Source organism: Sorex fumeus, unplaced genomic scaffold (genome assembly GCF_029834395.1).
Source record: "Sorex fumeus unplaced genomic scaffold, SorFum_2.1 ptg000079l, whole genome shotgun sequence".
Classification (NCBI taxonomy): Eukaryota; Metazoa; Chordata; class Mammalia; order Eulipotyphla; family Soricidae; genus Sorex; species Sorex fumeus.
In genome coordinates this window covers 6,122,145-6,143,481 of record NW_026606136.1, presented here as the reverse complement: position 1 = coordinate 6,143,481, position 21,337 = coordinate 6,122,145, and the positions used below count along the sequence as shown (strand labels likewise).

Genomic DNA, 21,337 nt, shown 5'->3' with positions numbered 1-21,337 from the left:
TTTTCATGTATTTACACACACACACACACACACACACCAGCATATCAAGGTATTTTATGTTTATAGTATCCTGACCCCTGTGTCTAGGGAAAAGTCAGTGACTGATAGATGACACGTGCCTATTGCCGAGCTTTCCCAGATTACTAAATACACTCGAGCAAACCCAGAATGACGTGCTGGAGCCTGTGTGGCTAGTAAAGACGAAAGCAGCCCGAGTGCCCTTTCAGCCGAGAGCAGGTGTTCCCCGAGGCTTCCGTCCGCAGCAGAGAGACCGAGGAAGCCTGGTATGCACCCAGAGAGCACCGCTCTGTTGTGTGAGAAGGTCGCAGGCGTTCTTAGAAGCGTCCGCTTCCTCTTGCATTCTTTTTTCCTAGAGTTATTAGTTGAACGCAGTGGACTGTGATTGCCGCCTGACTGGCCGCAGGGAGCAGGGACGGAGGTAGAGGAGCGCTCAGCAGACAGGCAAGGCAGGGTGGGATGTCATCCATGCTTCCTGCGGCAGTTGGTGACGGAGCCGTGCACCATATGTGGCCTAACCCAGGAACTGTTCTTTCCAAAGAGACCTGAGGTGCAGGAGAGTAGGACGGGGTGAAGGCTGGTGTTTGATCCCTGGCACCACACGGTCCTCTGGGCATCACTGGGTGCCCCCAGTATCGTCGGGGATGGCCGTTGAGGGCCCCGTGCACATGCCTAGCACCACACTGACCTGCCCGGCTGGTCACCATGTTCCGTCCTCCCTGTCCCCGTACACCGCCTCTCCCTCCAGAGCCTCCTGAGCCTCACTTGGGGGCCCCTCTCCCCCAAGTCTCTTTTATTGAAAGGAAGAAAATTGAAAATAAAGATTATGATCCTGTATTAGACTTCGGTTAATTTTAATGTAAATGACCTCAAAAAAGGACAAATTATGAGATAGGGAATAGAAATAAAGAAGCGTAATGATGAGCTTTAGACTTCTATGTAAGTAATCGAAACAGAATAGCACGTGTATTTTAAGTCTTCATATGGAGGAAGTTGCAGTGAAACTTCTCAGACGTTTTGTTGCAGAACTGGAGAGAGAACAGGAGTTTGCTTTCTTCACAGCTGACCCAGGTTCTAGCCCTGGAGCCCTATACGGTCCACCCTGAGCACAGAGTCAGGAGTAAACCCTGAGCGCAACAGGTGTGGCCCAGAACACCCCCCCCCCCCCAAAAAAAAGCAGCTACAAAAATGCTTGTTTCCTAGATAACTTAAATCAGATTGTCCTCTCCTGGAGTCAATGAGCAGTGCAGACTGAGAGCCAAAATCCCCCCCCCAGCCGAACACAGCCCTTGGCTGCAGAAAGGAAAAACATTCTCAATGAGGATATGAGAACGGGCTTGCGTATGTGGCTGGCCATTCGTATGCGTCTCATGAGAAATTGGGACTTGAAATGTTCTAGTTTCTGCATTTGGATCTGCCCCCAGACGAGTTTCGCAGAGAGGACTGATGAACAGGCTGGGGATGTGGCTCGCGGGTTGAGTACGTGCCTTGCATGCGAAGGATCGACCCTGGTTCAGCATCTGGCACTAACTGGCCCGCCAGCCCTCCCCGTAAAGGACTGAAATGACGAAAAGAAAGAGACTCGGACAAGGGAGGTGGTACAGAGGCTGGAGCATGTGCGTGGCAGCTCAGCAGCCTGGCTCTGTGGGACCCCGCGCTCTGCCGGAAGTCGCCCAGCCACTGACCTGGAGGCAGAGGAGGAGACTTGGGGTGGGCGGTGCTGAGCAACTGACCCCTCTGTGTGTCCTTTAGAGGAAGGAGGGACGGCAGAGGGCATCCGTTCGAGTGGGCACAGACCTGCTCGTGCCGGGGTAGGTGAGCGTTGGCATCTTCAGTACAGCGCCCTGAGGAGAATGTGTGCCTGTCTGCGGGATCAGGAAGGGAGCCTGACCAGATCACTTGGTTTGTTACCTTGCCACGTTGTGAACAGATTCTGTTGTCAGATTTAGTCACATTGATTTGTTCAGTTTAATAAAGCAAAAAAAAAATGTTATATTTAGAAATCCGTTAAATGTTTATTTGATTTGCTAAAGAAAATCAGATGTTATTTTGAAAATGTTGGTACTGTGGCATATTTCTGTTTGACATGCTTCCTGTATTTTAAATTGTTATTAAAAATGCTTTTTAGCCTTGCTATCCATCCTGACAAAATTAGGATTGCCACAGGACAGATAGCTGGAGTGGATAAAGATGGAAGGGTGAGTGGCGCGTTTTCTGCATTCTGTACCCGTCTCTGTGATGCTGCTGTTAGAATGGAACTGATACTCATTTGAACCACAGCTCCTTTATTGAAAAGTTTAGCTCCGTGGGCCAGGAGAAGCGTGCAAAGGGTTGAAGTGTTTGCTTTGCATGTGGAAGCCCAGGTCCTCCGCAGGCACTGCATGGTCCCACCCAGGGTGGGCGTGACCCCCGAGCACTGCTGAGGTGGGCCCAAGCCCTAGGTAAACTGTGGGAGGATGTCCAGACAGGCGGGAGAATACCAGCCTGCAGCGGGTACTCTTTAATGTTATTCAGTTGACATCCGTAAAAACGTCCCCTGTGACGATGTGCCGACGGTGCCGATCACTGCACACACGGCCGTACTCGAACTGTATCTGGCTTCAACTTTTGGACAGGGGCTTGGAGGGGGTCTGTGAATGAATTCCAAGGGGCCTGCCAGTTCTGAATTCTCTGTCAGAACTGTTCCTAGTTTTGGGGGGCAGATCCGTTGGTGGGCGGGCGTGTTCGGGCCACACCGAGCAGTGTTCTTGCACTGTCTCCGGCTCGGGGTGTTTTTTTGTGGGGACGTCGCTCTCAGCAGTGCTCAAGGGACCGTGCAAGGCAGGCACCTTAACCCCTGCGCTCTCTGGCCCCGGTATTTTTCCGAGCGTTCCTTTCTCAGGAGGGCAGGCCAAGCGGATTCACCTGGGCTAGAGTCTTGACTCGCACTATTTCCCACTTGCTGTGGAGCTTTGGTGAATGTCCGTATTTCTCCTCGGGTGGTGATCATTTTAGTGCTTCATTCCTGGAGGATTAGATGACTCCATACATGTGATGTGCTCAGAACAGTCTGGCTCATTACTCACTGTGACTTTGTTGTTCCCGCGTTTCGATGGTAGGAGAAGAGACTGCTGTTCACGAGTCTCGGGGGTTTTGAACGCGCTCGCTGATTTTAGTTGAGTGCCCATGTAAACCATGGCCGAGCTCTCTGTGCATATCGGTGTTGATTTCCGTTCGCCTGCGTACCAGCTAACCTTGCTGTTCTGTGTTTTCTCCTTGGTCTTGTAGCCTTTGCAACCCCACGTCAGAGTGTGGGATTCATTTAGTCTGTCCACACTGCAGATCATTGGACTTGGAACTTTTGAGCGTGGAGTAGGCTGCCTGGACTTTTCGAAAGCAGTGAGTAACCATCCTCAAAGAATCAGGGATTGAACGAAGCGTCGGGAAGGAAGTTAAGCCCAGTTTCATATTACATGCCCAGAACCCTCGGTTGGAAAGTGCAGTGTTAGGTTTTGGCTTGACAGCAGCCGGCATTTAACCCTAAGTAGGGAGCTCGCTTGAGATAGGGCCCAGGATGTCCCCTCGCTAGGCCGGCTTATGTTCTGTCCTGAAACAGAGCTCCAGCGTAGCTGCAGAAGTGGCGGGAGGGCGTCCACGTGGCTCGGTACAGTTTGAGACGAGCGGTAGGCTGTGCGTGTGCTTGAACCTCTGAGGTTGTTCAGAAGATGCCGCCGTAGCCTTCTGAGTACCGGGCAGCTTGACGCCACACGGTGCGAGCCACAGGAACCCTTACCTTGCTGTCTCTGTGGGCCCGGTCACCAGGAAACCAAGCGGCAGCTCTGGAATGTCTCCCCTCCCAAAAGACAGAAAACTTGACAGACTTCAAACTTGGCCGGTTTTCTATAAATACCGGCTTGGTTAGGTGTCACGTTGATGAAATACTTAGACCCTTGTGCTCGTGAAAATCCTGAGCTGTCTTGGTCCTGAATCAGTGACATCCGCCCGGTGACCCTCCCCAGGCCCTGCTGGCTACTCTGAGGGGACAGTCAAGAGGAGGCCGCTCGCTCTGCTGCTGCCTGCACACGACGGCGCATGGAGGGCCCTTTGCCGGGGCTCTAGGGTCCCTCCACGCCAGGGCCGGGGAGGGGCATGCTGGTGCTTCAGGATGTATGCCCCCGGCATCTCTGGGACTGCTGGGATCCCGGGGGCAGAGGGACGTGGGTGCGTCGAGACGCTTCACTAGCTTCGAGGTGCTGAACGACTGAGGCTCACGCTCAGCCATGAGGACGGAGGCGTTGAGAGAACAGGTCGCAGAGAGGAGAGAGTTTTACCTTGTTCCAGCCAGTTAACAGCCTTTGGTTAGGAGCCCGGTGAATAGGTGAGGAACATTTCAGGCAGCAAGAAGCGGGCTTGGGTGCAGAGAGATGGTAGTACCCTCTGGAAAACTATTTGCTGTCTTGGGGTCTCTGTAATAAAGTAGCTGTGCGTAGCCAAGGAAAAACATTAATACGTTTTGTCTAGAAAATATCCATTTAAAGACTGAAGAAAATCGTCTTACTGACAAGTGTATTTTACTGTCTTTCATTGTACTTTAAGGGACTAGGAGTTTAGAGGATTGGGGTGTTGCACGTTCCCTTTGTTGCAGCATCAGTCTTGTCCGAGAAGTTCTAAGTGCCTTTCATTGACTTCTCTTTAGGATTCGGGCACTCATCTGTGTGTCATTGATGACTCCAACGAACACATGCTCACTGTATGGGACTGGCAGAGAAAATCCAAAGCAGCAGAAATAAAGGTAAACCTTCCCCCGAGTGTTGAAGTTGCCTGTCTTCTCGAGTGCGAACGGCAGCGGTTGTGTCTGGGCTGTGGTTCCGGGAGCTCATCGCCTGGCCGCGTCCGTCAGCTGCACCGGCGTGGCGTGTCTCCCGGGCCCGGCGCTGCGCTGCTGGAGTGGACCGTGACATCAGAGACGTTTCTCACCCGTGTTGACAGAAACGCCCAGGCAGGCCTGCGGCTGCAGCTCTGTGGCTGCCCGCTTCCTGGCCTCGCGTGCGAATGGCGCAGTAGGAAGGACAAAGGGCCAAGACGTGTCATCTTGAAATAAGACCCAGCACTCTGCTGGCAGCGGCTGCTGCTTTCATAGAACAGAGTACATGATTCCGTTCCCTCTTTCAAGCTTTACACAGCTCAGGTGGCAAACGAGAAGAGCCCGTGCTCTGTGGGTAGGTGCGGAAAAGGCTGCGGTGCTCCCCGCGCTGTGAGTTGATGCGGCTCCCGCGAGGCTCCCCGAGTGACGCTCCCTCTGGGGCTCCAGGGCTGCCTGCCGTGTGTTAGCGAGCCTAGGACATGCTTGCTGTGCCAGAGCTGTGGCCCCTTCCTCCTCGGTCGCTCCCCCTCAGCATCTCTTGGCTTGCTGGGCAGAGTGGTTCTCTGAGATCGCGTGTGGCTCTGGGAAGCAGCCGCGTCGATTGTACGTGAACATGGACAAGTCCAGGCCTGGGCAAACCTTGAACTCGAAACCGTGAAGACTTTCTGCCACTTTCTGCCAGAAAGTTTTGTCTTTCTGCCGTTGTCTGAGCGACTCGGCACACAGCGTCGGCAGTGCAGGGCGCGCTTCCCCTGGGCCTTCTGCGGAAAGGGCGGCCCGCGTGCCTCACAGGCGCACATGGCGCTCCGGCCAGCCCAGGGTCACAGCTCCAGCCGAGCTCCCGCTGCCTTCAGCGTCTTCTGCTCAGTGCCTGTCCGGGTCTGCTGGCTGGTGTCCGGCGGTTCCCGCTGGGGCAGGGCAGAACCCTGCTCTAGTCCACTTTAGACAGGCTCTGCCCTGCCTTTATCCGCTCGGGCTTCGGGAATTGTTCCCTGGCCTGTGACTCTTAAGTCTAAAGGTCTGTAAGAGACTTGAAACCCTGTTGACAGAGAAGGCCCAGGCGAGTGAGGACTCTGCTCGAGCCACGATGGCAGGCCACATGATGGAGGCGTCCACCTGACAGCGTGTGGAAATGTTTACAGGCAGTGTCAAGGTGGTCAGGGTGTGGTGGACCTGAAACTTGTGTAGGCTCCTGCTGGACAGAGAAGGTGACGCAGCCTTTGGGACGCTAGTGGCCGTCCTCGCCCTAGCTGAACCGTGCGCGCGAGTGCCCGGGACCCAGCCGTTACGCTCCCAGCTGTGAACAGCAGCAGGAGGAGGTTGGTCTGTTGGCCAGAGGGCGGGGAGTCAAACAGGTAGCAGAAGGTGGAGGGGTGGGGACCACCGCCCAAGGCCCTTCAAGAGGAAAATGTGGCCCGAGTCGTGTGGCCTTTCCGCAGACATCCTGGATAGAGGCAGCGGCAGGCGTGCTGAGTCTGACTCAGACCGTGGGTGTGCCACTCGGGCAGTGCCCTCCCACTGGGCCGCACGTGGTCTCCCCAAACATCACCAGTCCCCCGACCCCCCCCCCCCCGAAAAAAAACAAGATTAAAAGATTTCACTGTTGAGTATTGTTTATTTTATTCTGGTGAAAACAGGTGGTCAGATTTAATTCTTGTTTCTGGTTTTTCTTGGCTCTCACCCAGCAGTGCTCAGGGCTTGTTCCTGGCTCATTGGTCCTCGTGGGCTCAGGACACCAGAGATCGAACCCAGGTCAGAAGTGTGCAAGGCAAACACCCTGCCCACTGTACTCTCTGGCCCACAGTTTAGTTTTTAGAAAGCATCGTCCTGGGGGAGAGAGGACTGCTTTTCACTTTGTTGTCAGTACATAGTAGACCTTCAAGGGGCACACAGTTCTTTTTGCCATCTGTCCAGCCTGAATTCTATCAAAGGGGGAAACATGCAGCTTCCGTCCATCGACGTGCTCGTACAAGGCCTTTGCGGCCTGATGGAGGGAGATAGCTCCAAGGTGGGATGATGCCTGGCACGTGTGAGAACCCGGTCCCACAGCCAGCACTCAGCCCGTGAACGCTGCCTGTCTGGCCCTGTTCCCCTTCGTGTAGCGTGGCCGGGCCCCAGCACCCCAGCGCACACGACCCTCAGCTCTGTGGGGAGGGAAAGAGCAGAAACATGCTCGTGGCGAGGGAGCCTTGGGAAATGTTTAAGATCAATTCCCTCATTTTATCAGTCCGAAGTAGATAGAGCCTCCGAAATATTTCCTCCTTGCCTCGCGCTGTCATTTGATAATGATCGCACGCAAGCGCCAGTGATGATAGCATTCAGCATCCGGCTTGAAGGCTGCGTCCGGTTTGAAGTTCCACTTCAACCATGAGGTGTCAATTTAGTCAGAATTTAAACATGATTTACTTGAACAGAAAGAGAAAGAGACACCTTTTTTTTTTTTAATTTTCCACTTTCACCTTATATGACCTTGTGGCTTACAAAGTTGTTCAGCATGTTTTGTTCAAGATGCCAACGCCAGTCCCACCACCGTTATCTCCAGTTTTTCCAACCACCCCTTAAACCTGCCCCCCATATCAAGCCCTTAATAATTTATCTTAGATTGCTTGTTATAATTTGCTAGAAGAATGATCAAAAAAACGTTTCCTCAGAAGAAAGTTAGTGAAGATTGTGTATCTCACCATGGAGTTGTTAAGGCCTTTGTATAAGAGATTACTAAAACATTACGGGTTAGGTCGTGTGTGTGTGTGTGTGTGTGTGTGTGTGTGTGTGAATGTTTTGTTCCTCGAGATTGGATGTCTTTTACAATATATACCATCCAATCTGGTGCACTACTCCTGGTTTATCAGTATCACTACCACATGCTCCAGGAAGTACAAAATTTTTAACAAAGCGATAGTTGGAGTTAAATTTTAACTGGTGGCATTTTGGAAGTATTTGGGAGACTGTCAGGCCTTCCAGAAGTACAGAGAGGAGAGGAGAGGTAGGCCCATCCCCAACTCCATGAAAGCCTGATGATTTCAGTCACAACCCTTGTATCTGAGTTTTTCAACAGGCTATTTTCTTTTTTTTTTTTCTTCCTTTTTTTTTTCTTTATGGGTGACACCCAGTGATGCACAGGGGTTACTTCTGGTTCTGCACTCAGAAATGACCCCTGGCGGTGCTCAGGGGACCATATGGGATGCTGGGAATTGAACTCGGGTCGGCCGCGTGCAAGGCAAACGCCTTACCCGCTGTGCTATTGTGCCAGCCCTCGATAGACTACTTTCTGGATGAGGCTTATCCTGAGCGGTGGAGTCTGGCCGGGAGCATGGCAGCAATTATGGATGTGGAGGTTTTCGGCTGCGAAAGCACTATTTGGGCAGGTGCTGGGCTCACCCGCCCCCCTCTGGGGTGCTCCGGATGACTCAGACTGGCTCGGGGTCCAGAAGCAATTCCTCAACTTGTTGATCTCTCTCAAGGTTTATTTATGAGTCTCTGGATCATGGTCGGTGAAAGCGTTTCCACAGCGCTGGAGTTGGTTCACGCAACATAGACATGTTTTTCAACGAAGAATATTCTCAGTTCAGTGGGAAACCTGTGCTTGGACATTCCTTGCTGACCCTCCAGCGCTGGGCTTTCTTTCCTGCCCAGGTTCTGTTTAATGAGCTCCCGTTTGGTCCTTTGTTTTGTTATTTCGGTTCTCTTGAGTCAGTGCCCACTGGCTGTTTAAGGCCGTACCCTGAGGGACAGATCTCTGAATCAGTGATAATTTCTTGAATTGCTGACCATCAGTAATGACAATGATAGGCCTGTTCCTTTGTTTTCACATAGGGGTCCTGCCCCACAGTGCTAGGGCTTCATGCTGGGGGTACCTGGAGCTGGCACTCCCTGGGGCCACAAGGCTGCACCTGCAGTATTGGGCCCCGTATGTCCCTGGTATCAAACCCAGGGCTTCCAGTGTCAGGCTCTGGGTGCTGTCACTCGAAACCGCATCTCCTGCCCTCTTCTTTTTGTAGTAAGAATGTCTTGAAGATATTTTGCATATTGCTCTTGATTTTATAGTTTCAGTGAACTTTTCTCTGTGCAAAAAATTAAACGTTAAAACTAGTCAGGGCCAAAGATATAGGACGGTTTTACCTTTCATGCGGCCGACCCGGGTATGAAGCCAGCATCCATCCCATGTGGTCCCCCGAGCACTTCAGGAGTGGTTCCTGAGCACAGCAGGCATGGCCCACAAACAAAACAGCTAATTCACAAGTATTCCTCAAGCGGTTACCATAAATAGCACAATAATTATAAATATACATAAGAGTATTAAGATCAAATCATCGTAAAAACCTGTTTTTAAATGTTTTCTGGGACTGAGGTGGTAAGAGAGGGAGGAGGTTGTTTGCTCAAGAGTACTTCCTGTCTGATCGCTCACAGCCCCTTGATCTTGACGAGGGTGCAAGTTCACCTCAAGTTTTATTTTTCATTTCACAGACAACAAATGAAGTTGTTCTGGCTGTGGAATTCCACCCAACAGATGCAAACACCATAATAACCTGTGGTAAATCCCATATATTTTTCTGGACCTGGAGTGGCAATTCTCTAACAAGAAAACAGGGAATTTTTGGGGTAAGTGTCCAAATGTCATTACCCTTGTTACAAAGCGGTACGATTTTTGAAATAAGTGTAAAATGACGGTGCCAGGGGACAACTGAACATCCTTGTTGTTTCATTGTAGAAATACGAGAAGCCCAAGTTTGTGCAGTGCTTGGCGTTCCTGGGGAACGGAGACGTGCTCACCGGGGACTCGGGCGGCGTCATCCTCATATGGAGCAGGACGGCCGCCGAGCCCGCGGCCGGGAAGGGGCCCAAAGGTGCGCTGTGCCAACCCACCCCCACCCCCTCCCCGAAGAGGTTCAAGGGGTCTTTTCCAAATGAAACCATTTATTCTTCTTAACAGTTTATTAAGCACGATGCCTGCATTTGATTACACTGAGCCTTGCCTTGTGGGAGGGGAATACAGCGTAATCAGGAGGCGACACAGGTGTCTGGTTAATGGAAACTGTGTAAATACTCGAGCGAGAGACCCTCCTGGTGTCCACTCTGGCGAGGCCAGCACAGATGGCGGCTTCTGTGGAGCCCTTGTTCGCGGGTGGGGGAGAGCACGGACTCCCGAAGGGCCCTCGTGTTGGGGAGCTGACGGTCGCCACGGAGGGTGGCGCCGGTCCTTCGAGTCGCTTGTGTCGGAATCTTTCTTCTTCGTGGATCAAGACAGCCTCGTGGTGGAGATCTGGCTCAGGTAGAGGGGCACATTTTGGCCTGTGCCAGGCCCTGAGTGCGGGCGTGGCCACTGGGTGTGGCCCCTCGGAAAGGAAAGTGGAAGCCACAGAGGAAAGTGCGCGTCAGACGGTTCCGCAGAGTCCCTCTGGTCAAGGCCAGCCGAGACCGGACTCTGAATACCACAGGTCTTAACTGAGACCTGTCGAGGCAGACTCCACGGAGACTGAAATAAAAAGAGCTTTTCTGTTTGCCCACCTTGTTCCTTCCAGGGCACTTAAAAAGTGCTGTGAATGTCCAAGAAAGCCGGGCTGCCTTTCAGCCGTCACATCCGTCCCGTCGGGTCTGTTCTCCACACCGGGGCAGGGACAAGGCTGTCTCAGTGCCACAGCATGGGCTTCGTCTGGGGGTCCTGGTCCCATCCCTAACCCTGTGCAAGAACGAAAACCAGGCAGAGGCGCTTCTCTGCTGTCCATCTGGGCGGAGGGAGGGAGGGCAGCCTGGGCTGCGCAGACGGTGCTCAGGCCACTGTGGTGGCTGAAGATGAAGGGTTTCGTGCAGTTACCAGGACCTGCTGTAGAGAGGCCTGAGCCCGGCTACCTTGTCACCGAGCTAGCTGTGTGGCCTCAGACAGGCCCCGCACTGACTTCTCACAAGCGCCAGCTGACGGCGCTCCTCTGTGGGCACTGGTCGCTGCTTTCCAGCTTTCTCTTCCGAAAGAATGCATTGCAACGCTTCCTGAGAAACGGACTTTGGCATAAGTGTAAAGATTGCACTGTTTCAGGGCTGGGGCAATAGCACAGCGGGGAGGGCATTTGCCTTGCATGCGACCGGCCTGGGTTCGATTCCCAGCATCCCATCGGGTCCCCTGAGCACCGTCAGGAGTAATTCCTGAGTGCAGAGCCAGGAGGAACCCCTGGGCATCGCCGGGTATGATCCAAAAAGAAAAAAAAAAGAAAAGATTGTACTGTTTCGTTTCCTGCTTTGAGAGAGACTCTGAGACCGGGTGCCAGCCTCCCCGGTTTGATCCCCGGCACACGAACCCTGAGCCCTGTGTGCCCATCCCCCTTTTCCGAAATGAGGAGACCGCTGCAGAGCACTCTGGTTGTGGGATTGTGGCTGTTTTCAGTCCAGCAGGCAGTGGCTCTGCTCCCATTCTCTTCCCAAAGACACTGAAACCTGCCGGCACACAGCAGGACTCAGCCTCTGCCCAGCATGGCGAGACCCTGGCTGACTCCTGACGGACGAAAAGGAGCAGCAGGGGCAGGAGCTGGGGCCGCCCTCACGCGCCTCTGTCTGTTCCTCCTCTGCGCAGGCGTCTACCAGATCAGTAAGCAGATCCGAGCCCACGACGGCAGCGTGTTCACGCTCTGCCAGATGCGGACTGGGGCGCTGCTGACCGGAGGGGGGAAGGACCGGAAGATCATCCTGTGGGATCACAGTCTGAGCCCCGAAAGGGAGATCGAGGTAAGCAGCACTCGGAGACAGCCAGGTCGCACGCCCAGAGGGAGGCGGCCGGAGCAAGGCCTGGGCTACCTCCCAGTCAGTCTCAGCCCCCGGGACACTGTGACCCCAACCCCGGGTGCTGGGCACCCCCCGGCCCACCCAGCGATGTCTGGGGAGGACCTTCTGGTTCCAGGATTGAACTGGGGCCGATCACAGGCAAAGTCCTCCGCTTCTCTCCCACTTCACCCCCGCCCCTTCCCTCTTTCGCTCCTCTCTCATATTTCTCTGGATAAATACCATTCCACTTCAAATCGAAACTGTTGGTAATGTTTTAATATCACGGCCTTTGTGAAATGCAATGAAAGTCTGAGAATCCTCAGTGGGAGATCGGCTGGCAGTAGGGGACTAGCGGGTGTCGGTGTGCTGAGCTCCCAGACGCCTCTTCCAGGTCCCTGAACAGTACGGAACCATCCGAGCTGTGGCCGAGGGAAGGGCAGACCAGTTTCTAGTGGGCACGTCGCGGAACTTCATCTTGCTGGGCACTTTCAATGACGGCTTCCAGATAGAAGTGCAGGTAAGCTGTGTGGTGGGCGCTGCCTGCGTGTTCTCGTGGCGTCGCGGGTTCTTAGGACCGTTCGGGTTTGCTTTTTATTTCCAGGGCCACACAGATGAACTTTGGGGTCTTGCCACACACCCGTTCAAAGATTTGTTTCTGACATGTGCTCAGGACAGACAGGTGTGCATGTGGAACTCGGTGGAGCACAGGCTGGAGTGGACTCGGCTTGTGGATGTGAGTCGGTGACACCCAAGAACACTCGCCCAGCACCCTAACTCTAGTTGGAAGGACTCTGCGCGGGTTGAGACCCAGCGCAGAAGGTCCGGGTCCAGGAAAGTCACGTTCTAAAGAAGCAGATTGGGCAGACCGCACACGTCCCAGTGCCGCATACTCTCAGAACGGCATTGCCGTGGAAGGGTCTGGCCTCTTACCATGCGCCAGCACCCCCAGCCCAGAGCCCCTGCCCCACGGCATGGCACATGCTTTACCCGGCCCTAAGGACAGGCCAGATGTTGGTTGTTGCAGCCATCGGTGCCCCCGTAGCCTCTGCCATGTCCTCATCTGGCCCCAAAACTTGTCACTTGTGGGCTCATTCCACTGCCCGTCAACTCAGAGAGGTTGGCTGGGCCCGGGGTTCTGATGTTCTGTTCTCCCTAACCCTGCCTGTCACTCTTCTAGGAACCAGGACATTGTGCAGATTTTCACCCCAGTGGCTCAGTGGTGGCCATAGGAACACACTCGGGCAGGTAAGGTCTCTAGGGAAATACAGCCCTGGGAATGGCGGGTGACCCCGTTTGGTGGTGCTCCTGCCCGCACACCGCCCGGCCCCTTGTGGGTGCTCCACTGTGTGGGGGCTGGGGACGGTGAGAACGTAACTTTGCCGGTAGTGTAAGGAATATCCTGGGGAAGGGGGCTGAACATAGCTTCCGAGAGACCTGACTGCAGGGACAGTCCTGCACACTTGTCCCTCCTTGTGACATTGCTTTGTGGGGTCAGGAAGGGTCTTCTTTCCAGGGAAGCGATTGAAGCTGAACTAGCCCCAGAGAGCCCAGTGGTTAGAGCTTGTGTCCTCCTGCCCTTTAAAATGGCGCCGGGCTGTTTCTGTAAGCCGCTGCTGCCGTCCGACAGACCCGTGGGAGGCTCTCCCAGGGCCAGCTCGCGTCCATTCTCCTTTCATGGCTCCTCTTCTTTGCCTTCGCTAGTGACGGTCCTCACGCGAGTAACAGATTCCTGTCAGAAGCAGAGGGCAGATACCAGCTCAGGTGCCACGAGTCAAACCCGTAGCAAATGTGGAATACTGACTTCCGTTGTGGGGTTAGCTATTGTACCACGCTTATAAAAGTATTTTATTTATATGACGTCTGTATTTCAAATTTGCCAGTTCATTTTACTCGAGCAAAACGCAGGTATTCAGAGTTTGTGTTGGTGTTGCAGTGTATTTTCCCTTTTCCTATTTGGATATCAAGCACCACCCCCAGGAAGTCAAAACAGACTCAGCTCCCTTCTCATACAGGGGTTTCATTCCAGCTCTCGAGTCACAAGAAAGTGTCTCTCGAGAGAAAGGTGAACCCTGAAACCTGTGTGACTCATGTGACAGGAAGCCCTTGGCCCATTGTCAGCCACTCCTCAGCCATCCCGGCACTGAGCCGTGTTCTTCCCAGTCTGCCCAGAGCAGACATCCTTGAAGTAGCACTGTGCAGCTGGGGTCTGTGGCCACTGCTCTCACTGAGCACATCCCTGGTTGGTCCCTAGCGTACGGTGTGTGTGCATATGCTGTGACTTGGTGATAGAGACAGACCTTCCCGTCAGTGGATGGGAACTGGGCTTGTTTCCACCTTGGGGGCTACTGAGAATACTCAGCGTCTCTGAGGACCAGGGTGTCAGGCTGATCGTGGGGAAGGTCTCCGCCGACATTTGGAGAGCAGCTCTCAGGAAGGCCCGTTCGTAGGTCTGTGAGACTGGCTGGAGCCCAGAGTGGTTCCCCAGTGCCCTGCGGCAGTCTGGACTCCGAGAGCATCTCCAGAGAAGCCCTTGGCCAGACCTTGGCGTTTGTCGTCCTGTCCTTATTGTCCTGGGAACAGTAGAGAGTCTGGGGGTGTCTACTGGATGCTGCCCAAGTGGTCCTGACATCTATACTTGCCAAAGGGAGAGTTAGTCTCTGGGATGTGAGTCAATAGGTCAGGTTCTTTCTCCTTAATAGCTACTGAATCTCTGAGCAGTAAATGGCTCATTTTGGGTTTGCTGCGTATTATACTCAGCCAGTCTTATTTTTTTGTTACTTTTCAAAGGCCTTTCCATAAGGATAAAGGTGCTCGCAGTTTTCCTAGGAAGACTAAACTGACTTGGAAATAGTTTTTCTTTCAGAGGGATCAGTCAGGACTTCTAGGTGAAATGTTCCCTGTGACTAAGGGAAGTCAGTAGCTCAGTAACCAAACCTGTGGGGAGCCGTCCGTCCCTCGGGGTCCTTGGGGCTCCTGCGGTCGGGGGTGACCTTGCCGTGGGCGGGGCTCAGGCACAGGAGGGCACCGGCAGCCGAGGTTTCTCGGCAAGTCACGGAACTCTTCCTCGATGTGTGTGAGGGACCTCACATAGCCAAAGGTGGACGTTTTGGTCTTTCATCTTCTGTGTTGAACATATTAGTGTCCAGTAAGGCACGTCAGGAGAAACCACTGAACATTGCAGACAGAAGTGTCGGGTGGGAGAGCCGGCGTAGGGGCAAGGCACTTGCCTGGGTGAAGCTGACCCGAGTCAATCCCCAGCACTAGGTACAGTCCCCCGGGCACTGGCGGTGTGGCCCGGTGTCCACCCCAACCCCCGTCTTCCAAACCCTTTCTTCTACGTAGTTTTCACTCTAAATTGAAAGTGGTCCTTTCTGTATGCTGGCTCTAAAGCCTCGAAATTTTTGAAGTTCTGGTTCCTGTTCCTGGCTGGTTTTCCGGCTTGACACCATCTGGTTGAAACTCCAGCCCTTGTCCCTACAGTGAGTCAAGCCTTGTGCAGTCCAGTGTCCAGGCTGAGCGCCGCCCTGTGCCCTTGGCGGCCATAAAGCCGCTTCTCCTGGCTAAAGCCCACGCCGTGCCAGCAGGTCAGATGAGTCCAGTACTTAGTAGCAGCGGGAGAGAGTGCGGGGCTCACATACTGGCCTTGAATGTGGCTGCCCCGGGTTAATCCCTGGTGACCCAAACTGCCCCCTGCCATGCTGACTCACTAACAATTGGGTTGAAGTCACTGCTTTCCCTCTCGCGGACTTTCCCAGTTGACTCCTTGGAAAGGTGAGTGAGTAACGTCTCCGGAGAAGGTCGGGAGGACTTGAGGTCCGAGTGTTGAGCCCTGTCGCCTCCTGCTCCTGCACCTCGTCGGCAGGCGTGGCCAGCTTCTCTGCTGGCCTGTGCCCTGTGCCCTTGACTTCCTCTCCGACGACCTGGCCAAAGCCTGCTGGGAGGACATGCCAAGACCCGTGAACGTGGCCGAGATTTGCAGAACGAATCCATCCTCCTTTAAATGAGGGAAATGGCGTACTCAAAGGCTAACCGGAAAGGGTTTTAATTCCGTATTAAAAAATTTCTTAAGAAATTTCAAGACTTGGGGCTGGAGCGATAGCACAGCGGGTAGGGCGTTTGCCTTGCACACGGCCGACCCAGGTTCGATTCCCAGCATCCCATAGGGTCCCCTGAGCACCGCCAGGGGTAATTCCTGAGTGCAGAGCCAGGAGGAACCCCTGTGCATCGCCGGGTGTGACCGAAAAAGCCCAAAAAAATAAAAAGAAAGAAATTTCAGGACTGTTTTTAAGGGAAGAAAGTGTCAGCCACCATCTTTTCCCATGAATGCCGGTGTCTGAGAAGTGTGCTTTTCCCCGAGCAGGTGGTTCGTTCTGGATGCGGACACGAGAGACCTGGTGTCCATCCACACGGACGGGAACGAGCAGCTGTCTGTGGTGCGCTACTCCGCGGGTGAGCAGCGGCCGGACCCCCACCTCCCTGTCTCCCTACCCCCCCCCCATCACAGGCCGGGCTGTCCCCGACAGAGCTCCCCGCTCCCCGCGACATGTTTGTGTTTGACTACACACATACTGAGAATTTTCTGTTCGGTATTAGGTCTACTAGGCAACCCTTCCTCTGTAATAGGGGAATATAAAATACTGTAATATTCAGATGTGCATAGTTTGTAGGCTCTTCAAATCTTCAGAGTTGCTACATTGGTTTGTTACTAAACTGAGAGGCTCCAGCGCTCATTCTAAGAATGTGTAAAGGTGAGGCCAGAGCATGTCGGGATAAGGCACTTGCCTCCTACTTGACTGACCCTGGATTGGAGCCCCAGAACTGCATCTGGTCACCCAGTCGCTGCCAGTGTAGCCCATTATCAGAGAACTTGACGAGCTTGTCAAGCCTCGTTTGAGTGATTTTTTTTGTGTCTTGTTCATTCATATGGTTTGGAATCCTGTTCCTTTTTCTGGAGTCAGATCCAGTGGCATCTGCTTGGACTTGGAAATACATCCAGTGGGGCCGGAGGCTCCTGGTCATGTCTAACGTCTTCCAGAGGAAGCTCGGAGACTGTTTCTGGGGTGGCTTGAGTGAGGAGGGGCAGGTGCTCGCTTCAGACAGGCCTGAGGGGCTGCCTTGAAGCAGACGAGTCTTCGCTGTTTCCTTAACTTCTTCCCAGTCCTGGCAAAATGACTTCACTAGTGCAGGTGGGGCAGCTAAACTCGAAGTGGCCGTTGTTTGTTGTGTGGGCAGGACCGCGGAGGAGAAGGTGCCCCCTCAAGTGTGGCGGAGCGCCCCTGAGCAGAGGAGACGGGCCCCGTGGGGTGGGCTGTGAGCACCCCTGCAGACGGGCTGCTGGCTGCAGATCCCAGGTCTTTTGTGAGTGCACTGTGTCATGCAGCAGTGCGTCCGAAGGTGCCACGGAGCTGCGAAAGGAGGAGGGGTGGGAGGGGAGAGGGCGAGGGTGGGGCAAGGCACTGCTTCGTACCTGGCACCACATACAGTCCCCTGGCCCCCGTGTCGGGTGTAAGCCCAAAGCACCGCCCAAAACACAGAAAAACCAAAATGAGAAACTAACAACGTTTGTGAGATAGGGACACTTAGGCTCCAGTCTGGCGCCAACAAGGAGATCTCGCCGTCCTTTTCTCTCACCTGTTCCCCCCTGTGCCTTCTAGATGGCGCCCTCCTGGCCGTGGGGTCACACGACAACTTCATTTACCTCTATGCAGTCTCGGAAAACGGAAGAAAGTACAGCAGATACGGGAAGTGCTCTGTAAGTAGTGACGTTAAGTGTGCTGCAGAGTTAGACCTCCCCCTGCCGTCGAGGGGAGAACTAAGTGCTGGCATTGGGGTCTCCACTGCTTGCCACCCTCAGCTGCTTGTCAGACAGAATCCGGCTGCCCAGCCCACACTCTGAAAGGACTCCTCCTTTTGGTGACGGTTTGCTTGTTTCTCCATGACCACTTTTCTGTTATTTTGGTTTCCTGTTTTGTTCTGAGGCCACGCCTGGCTGTGGGCAGCTCCCATGCTCCCGGGCCTGTAACCCAGGCCTCCCACAGCAAAGCACAATCAGCCCCGTGAGCTGTTCTTCGGCCTCTTCTGAGACTCGTTTTAAGACAGTTTCTTAGATCTTAGATCAGAACGCTTTCTGGGAGTGGGGTGAGCATCTGAAAGGAGCAGCACCTCGCTTCATCTGGGTAGACTGGTTCTTGTGTCCGTTTTCTGGCACTGAGAGTAAAATTGTTTGTAGGATGGAGACGAGCTTCCATTTAGCAAATGGAGAAGCGTCCTCCCTAGAACATGGCCTGACGCCAGCACCCGCGTGGCATGCGTCTCACCTGCTGGGAGCAGCAGCTTCCTCTTGGCGCTGGGCTCAGACCCGGCTCTGGCCACATCTTGGCGTAGTGGATTCTTAGATGGTTTTTGGCACATGAGTGGTCAGCGTATGCAGACTTATTTCTATAAAAATGAGATGGCTTTCTTTGCATTTTCGTTTGGAATCAGCATACTGCCTGGTGAATTAGTCGCCCAGATCCCCGGGTAGTCTCAAAATAGTTTGAGGGAATTAACAGATTCAGTTGTTAAACTTAGGACACACAGGACACACACTGTTGGACTTCCTCCTAGTTCTGTACTCAGGGCCCACTGGTTCCAGGGAGCAGACCCAGGTCTGCTGCGTGCACGGCAAGAGTCCTACCCTCAGTACTCTCTCTCTAGCTCCCTGCCTTTTTTTTTTTTTTTTAACATATACTGTTTGTTTAAGCCAGCCTAGAAGCTGGTCCGTTAAGCAACATCCAGGCTTTGAGAGTTATCCAAAATCTTTAACAGTTATAAATCAGTGTTGATTAAGTAAATCTTAACTTAGTTGGTATGTCTTAATGTACAAGGAATAGTATAACATGATCAAGTGGAACCTTCCACCGCCAGGCATTTTCATGTTAGTGAAGTTCGCCAGGCATCAAAGATCTAATTTTTGTACCTCGGCCTTTGAAGAAATTCGTGTCTTCATAAAGATCATGTTAAACTGTGATGTCAGCCCTTTGAACCCTCATCCACTTGGCATTTCATGCTCTTACTAAGGTCTGGTGATTTCAGATTAGGCTCTCACTCACCTTTTGTCCCTTTCCATGCTACAGTCATCTCCTTTTTTTTTTTTTAATCTTTTTGGGTCACACCCGGTGATGCATAGGGGTTACTCCTGGCTCTGCACTCAGGAATTACTCCTGGCGGTGCTCAGGGGACCATCTGGGATGCTGGGAATCGAACCCGGGTCAGCCACATATAAGACAAATGCCCTACCCGCTCCAGCCCCTGATGTTTATCTCTGGGTGTAAGCGACTATGGAAAAGGTGGTGTGACTGTGACTGGAACTACCACATGATCAGTTAGGGCACTGTGGATCAGATGTGCACGTTCTCACGGCAGCATGTGTGATACGCACATACGCATACATCACACGTCACCCACTGCACGACTGAGACCTCGAGTAAGTCTCCCAGAGAACTCCAGCTGTCGGAATCTTGGTACCCAGAAGCTCTTTTTAACTCGTGTCTCACAGAGCCCTAGGACTTGGGGCCGTGACACAGACCTGACCCTGCTTGTTTGGGGGCGCCCCTGTGTGCCCTCCAGACGGTCCCCCGCCCGTTTCCCAGTCAGCCAGCCCCACCTCCACCCCTCCAGCATCACTCAACTGTTGGGGCGAAAGTGGCTCCACAGAGGCCCGAGTCAGCTGCCAAGGACACCAGTCTCCCCGGTGGCCTGCAGCGAATCAGGCCTCTGGACGCAGCCAGCCGAACAGCGTCTCCCCGACTGCCCCACGGAGCCAGCGAGGCTCCAGCGTTGGGGCTGCTTTTCCTTCTCGTGTGCGGGCAGAAGCTTCTGGCACGGTCTCGGGCTTTCTGGGAGTCTAGCTCAGAGGGATCAGGGTCAGCAGGACGCCCAGGTCTGAGGGCTTAGTCTTCCCACGTGGCAAGGCTCAGGACTTGGAGGTCACGCCAGGGTCTCCCCTGCTCGCGCCAGACGCCCACTGAGGCCGCCTGTCCTCCCCAGGGCCATTCCAGCTACATCACACACCTGGACTGGTCCCCAGACAACCAGTTCATCATGTCCAACTCGGGAGACTACGAGATCCTGTACTGTGAGTCCAGGCCAGCCTGACGTGCAGAGCATGCGCACTGGCCTCGGCCAGCTGGGAATTGGCACGGGGCGGGCCAGGGCAGCGGGGCAGGGCAGGACCCTCACGGCGCTGGGGAGGCTGCAGTGGACGGGCAGCCACGCTTTCTCAGAAACCCGGCAGCTCCGTGCCTGCTGTCGAACACATCCGCTCCCTGAGGTGCCCCGCGTGTTTCCTAAATGCCACTGTGACCGTCCGTCTCTCCGTGGGCAGGGGACATCACACACGGCTGCAAGCTCATGAGGAACCGCTCTGACTGCAAGGACATTGACTGGACCACGTACACCTGCGTGCTGGGCTTCCAGGTCTTTGGTGAGTCCCGGGGGTGGGCGGGGCTGGGGAGCTGCAGGCACGTTTGCTGCTGTCCGCAGGGGGGCCAGGGAAAGGGCTGCTCTGGGTGTGGGGCACGCCCGGGGGTCCCCAGCACCAAACCCACCTACCAAAACCAACAGTCACTGTGTCTTTGATAATGTCAGCTTGCGAGAACTGAACTGTATTAGGGTTGAACCAACATAAAGTTTTGTTCCTGGGAGAATCCAGGAGACTCTGGTTCCCAGCAGATACGATGTCCTGGAACTTGCCGGGTGATCCCGACAGTCTTCCGAGTGGAAGCGAGAGCTTTGGCACGCGGGGGCATTTTAGAGAGTGGCACTTGGGCCTTCCAGAGCCTGCTCCTGGCAGCTCCCTGACGGCCTCCTCCGGGACTGGCACCTCGGCTCTTCCTTCCCCGCCGCCACCCGGCTACGTGGTCCCTGGCCAGGCCACTCTCACAGCTGCCCCCACGGACCCAGCGTCACCGGGGAGACCGGCTGTTGCTTCTCTCCCTGACGATGCCCAGTGGGCACGAGGGGGCTTTGCTCTCATGCCCGACCTGTGGGCCTGGGGCTTCTCCCGCTTTCCAGCTCGGACAAAGCTGCCCTGAGCGGCGCTTGGCCTTTCTCCCTGGCCGGTGCCCTCTGGGCTGCCGAAGTAGCTCGGTGGCGTCGAGCGCGCTCGCCTGTCACGTCACGTGAGGCTGATTTTCAATCCCTGCCGCCGTCTGCAGGGACCCTGCTGTTTGGGATCCCGGCGAGGACAGAAAATGGCTTGAGTGGCTCTAGACGCGCCCCGGGGAAGGCAGGCGAACTCGGTGCCAGCCTGTACCGACAGCCCCGTTCCGGGAACCGTTGCTGAGGGGGCCGTTACTCTGGGCGAGACTTTAGCCGAGCCCTTCCGCTCTCGCTGCCAGCTGCGTCGGGGATATCTTTGTTCTGCAGTGCAGACCCACTGGAGATGGTGGGTGCGCTTGACTAGCCAGAAACAGTCTCGTGCCCGTCGTATCGAGCATGACCCCAGGGCTCAGGGATTTGCTGGGATTTCTTTGTGTGTAAATCACGGTTGCCAGGGAGCATCAGAGTACAAGTGGCTGGAGCGATAGCACAGCAGGTAGGGCGTTTGCCTTGCATGGGACTGACCTGGGTTCGATTCCCAGCATCCCATACGGCCCCTCGAGCACTGCCAGGAGTCATTCCTGAGTGCATCACCGGGTGCGACCAAAAAAGGAAAGCAAGCATCTTGAGAACCCCCACGGGCAG

General features: G+C 54.4%; 1 protein-coding gene across 4 annotated transcripts in view; it reads left to right on the top strand.

The window, feature by feature from the left end:
- EML4 (EMAP like 4) overlaps positions 1-21,337 on the top strand; it is an 82,399-nt gene that overhangs the window by 59,965 nt on the left and 1,097 nt on the right. For all 4 annotated transcript variants that reach the window (XM_056130542.1, XM_056130541.1, XM_056130543.1 and 1 more), the window contains 13 exons: positions 2,147-2,216; positions 3,286-3,396; positions 4,694-4,789; positions 9,326-9,460; positions 9,570-9,705; positions 11,424-11,575; positions 12,003-12,128; positions 12,213-12,344; positions 12,789-12,856; positions 15,972-16,060; positions 17,266-17,363; positions 19,640-19,727; positions 19,977-20,075. In XM_056130542.1, the coding sequence (XP_055986517.1) occupies positions 2,147-2,216; positions 3,286-3,396; positions 4,694-4,789; positions 9,326-9,460; positions 9,570-9,705; positions 11,424-11,575; positions 12,003-12,128; positions 12,213-12,344; positions 12,789-12,856; positions 15,972-16,060; positions 17,266-17,363; positions 19,640-19,727; positions 19,977-20,075 (1,400 nt within the window). The remainder of the gene's footprint in view (positions 1-2,146; positions 2,217-3,285; positions 3,397-4,693; positions 4,790-9,325; positions 9,461-9,569; positions 9,706-11,423; positions 11,576-12,002; positions 12,129-12,212; positions 12,345-12,788; positions 12,857-15,971; positions 16,061-17,265; positions 17,364-19,639; positions 19,728-19,976; positions 20,076-21,337) is intronic.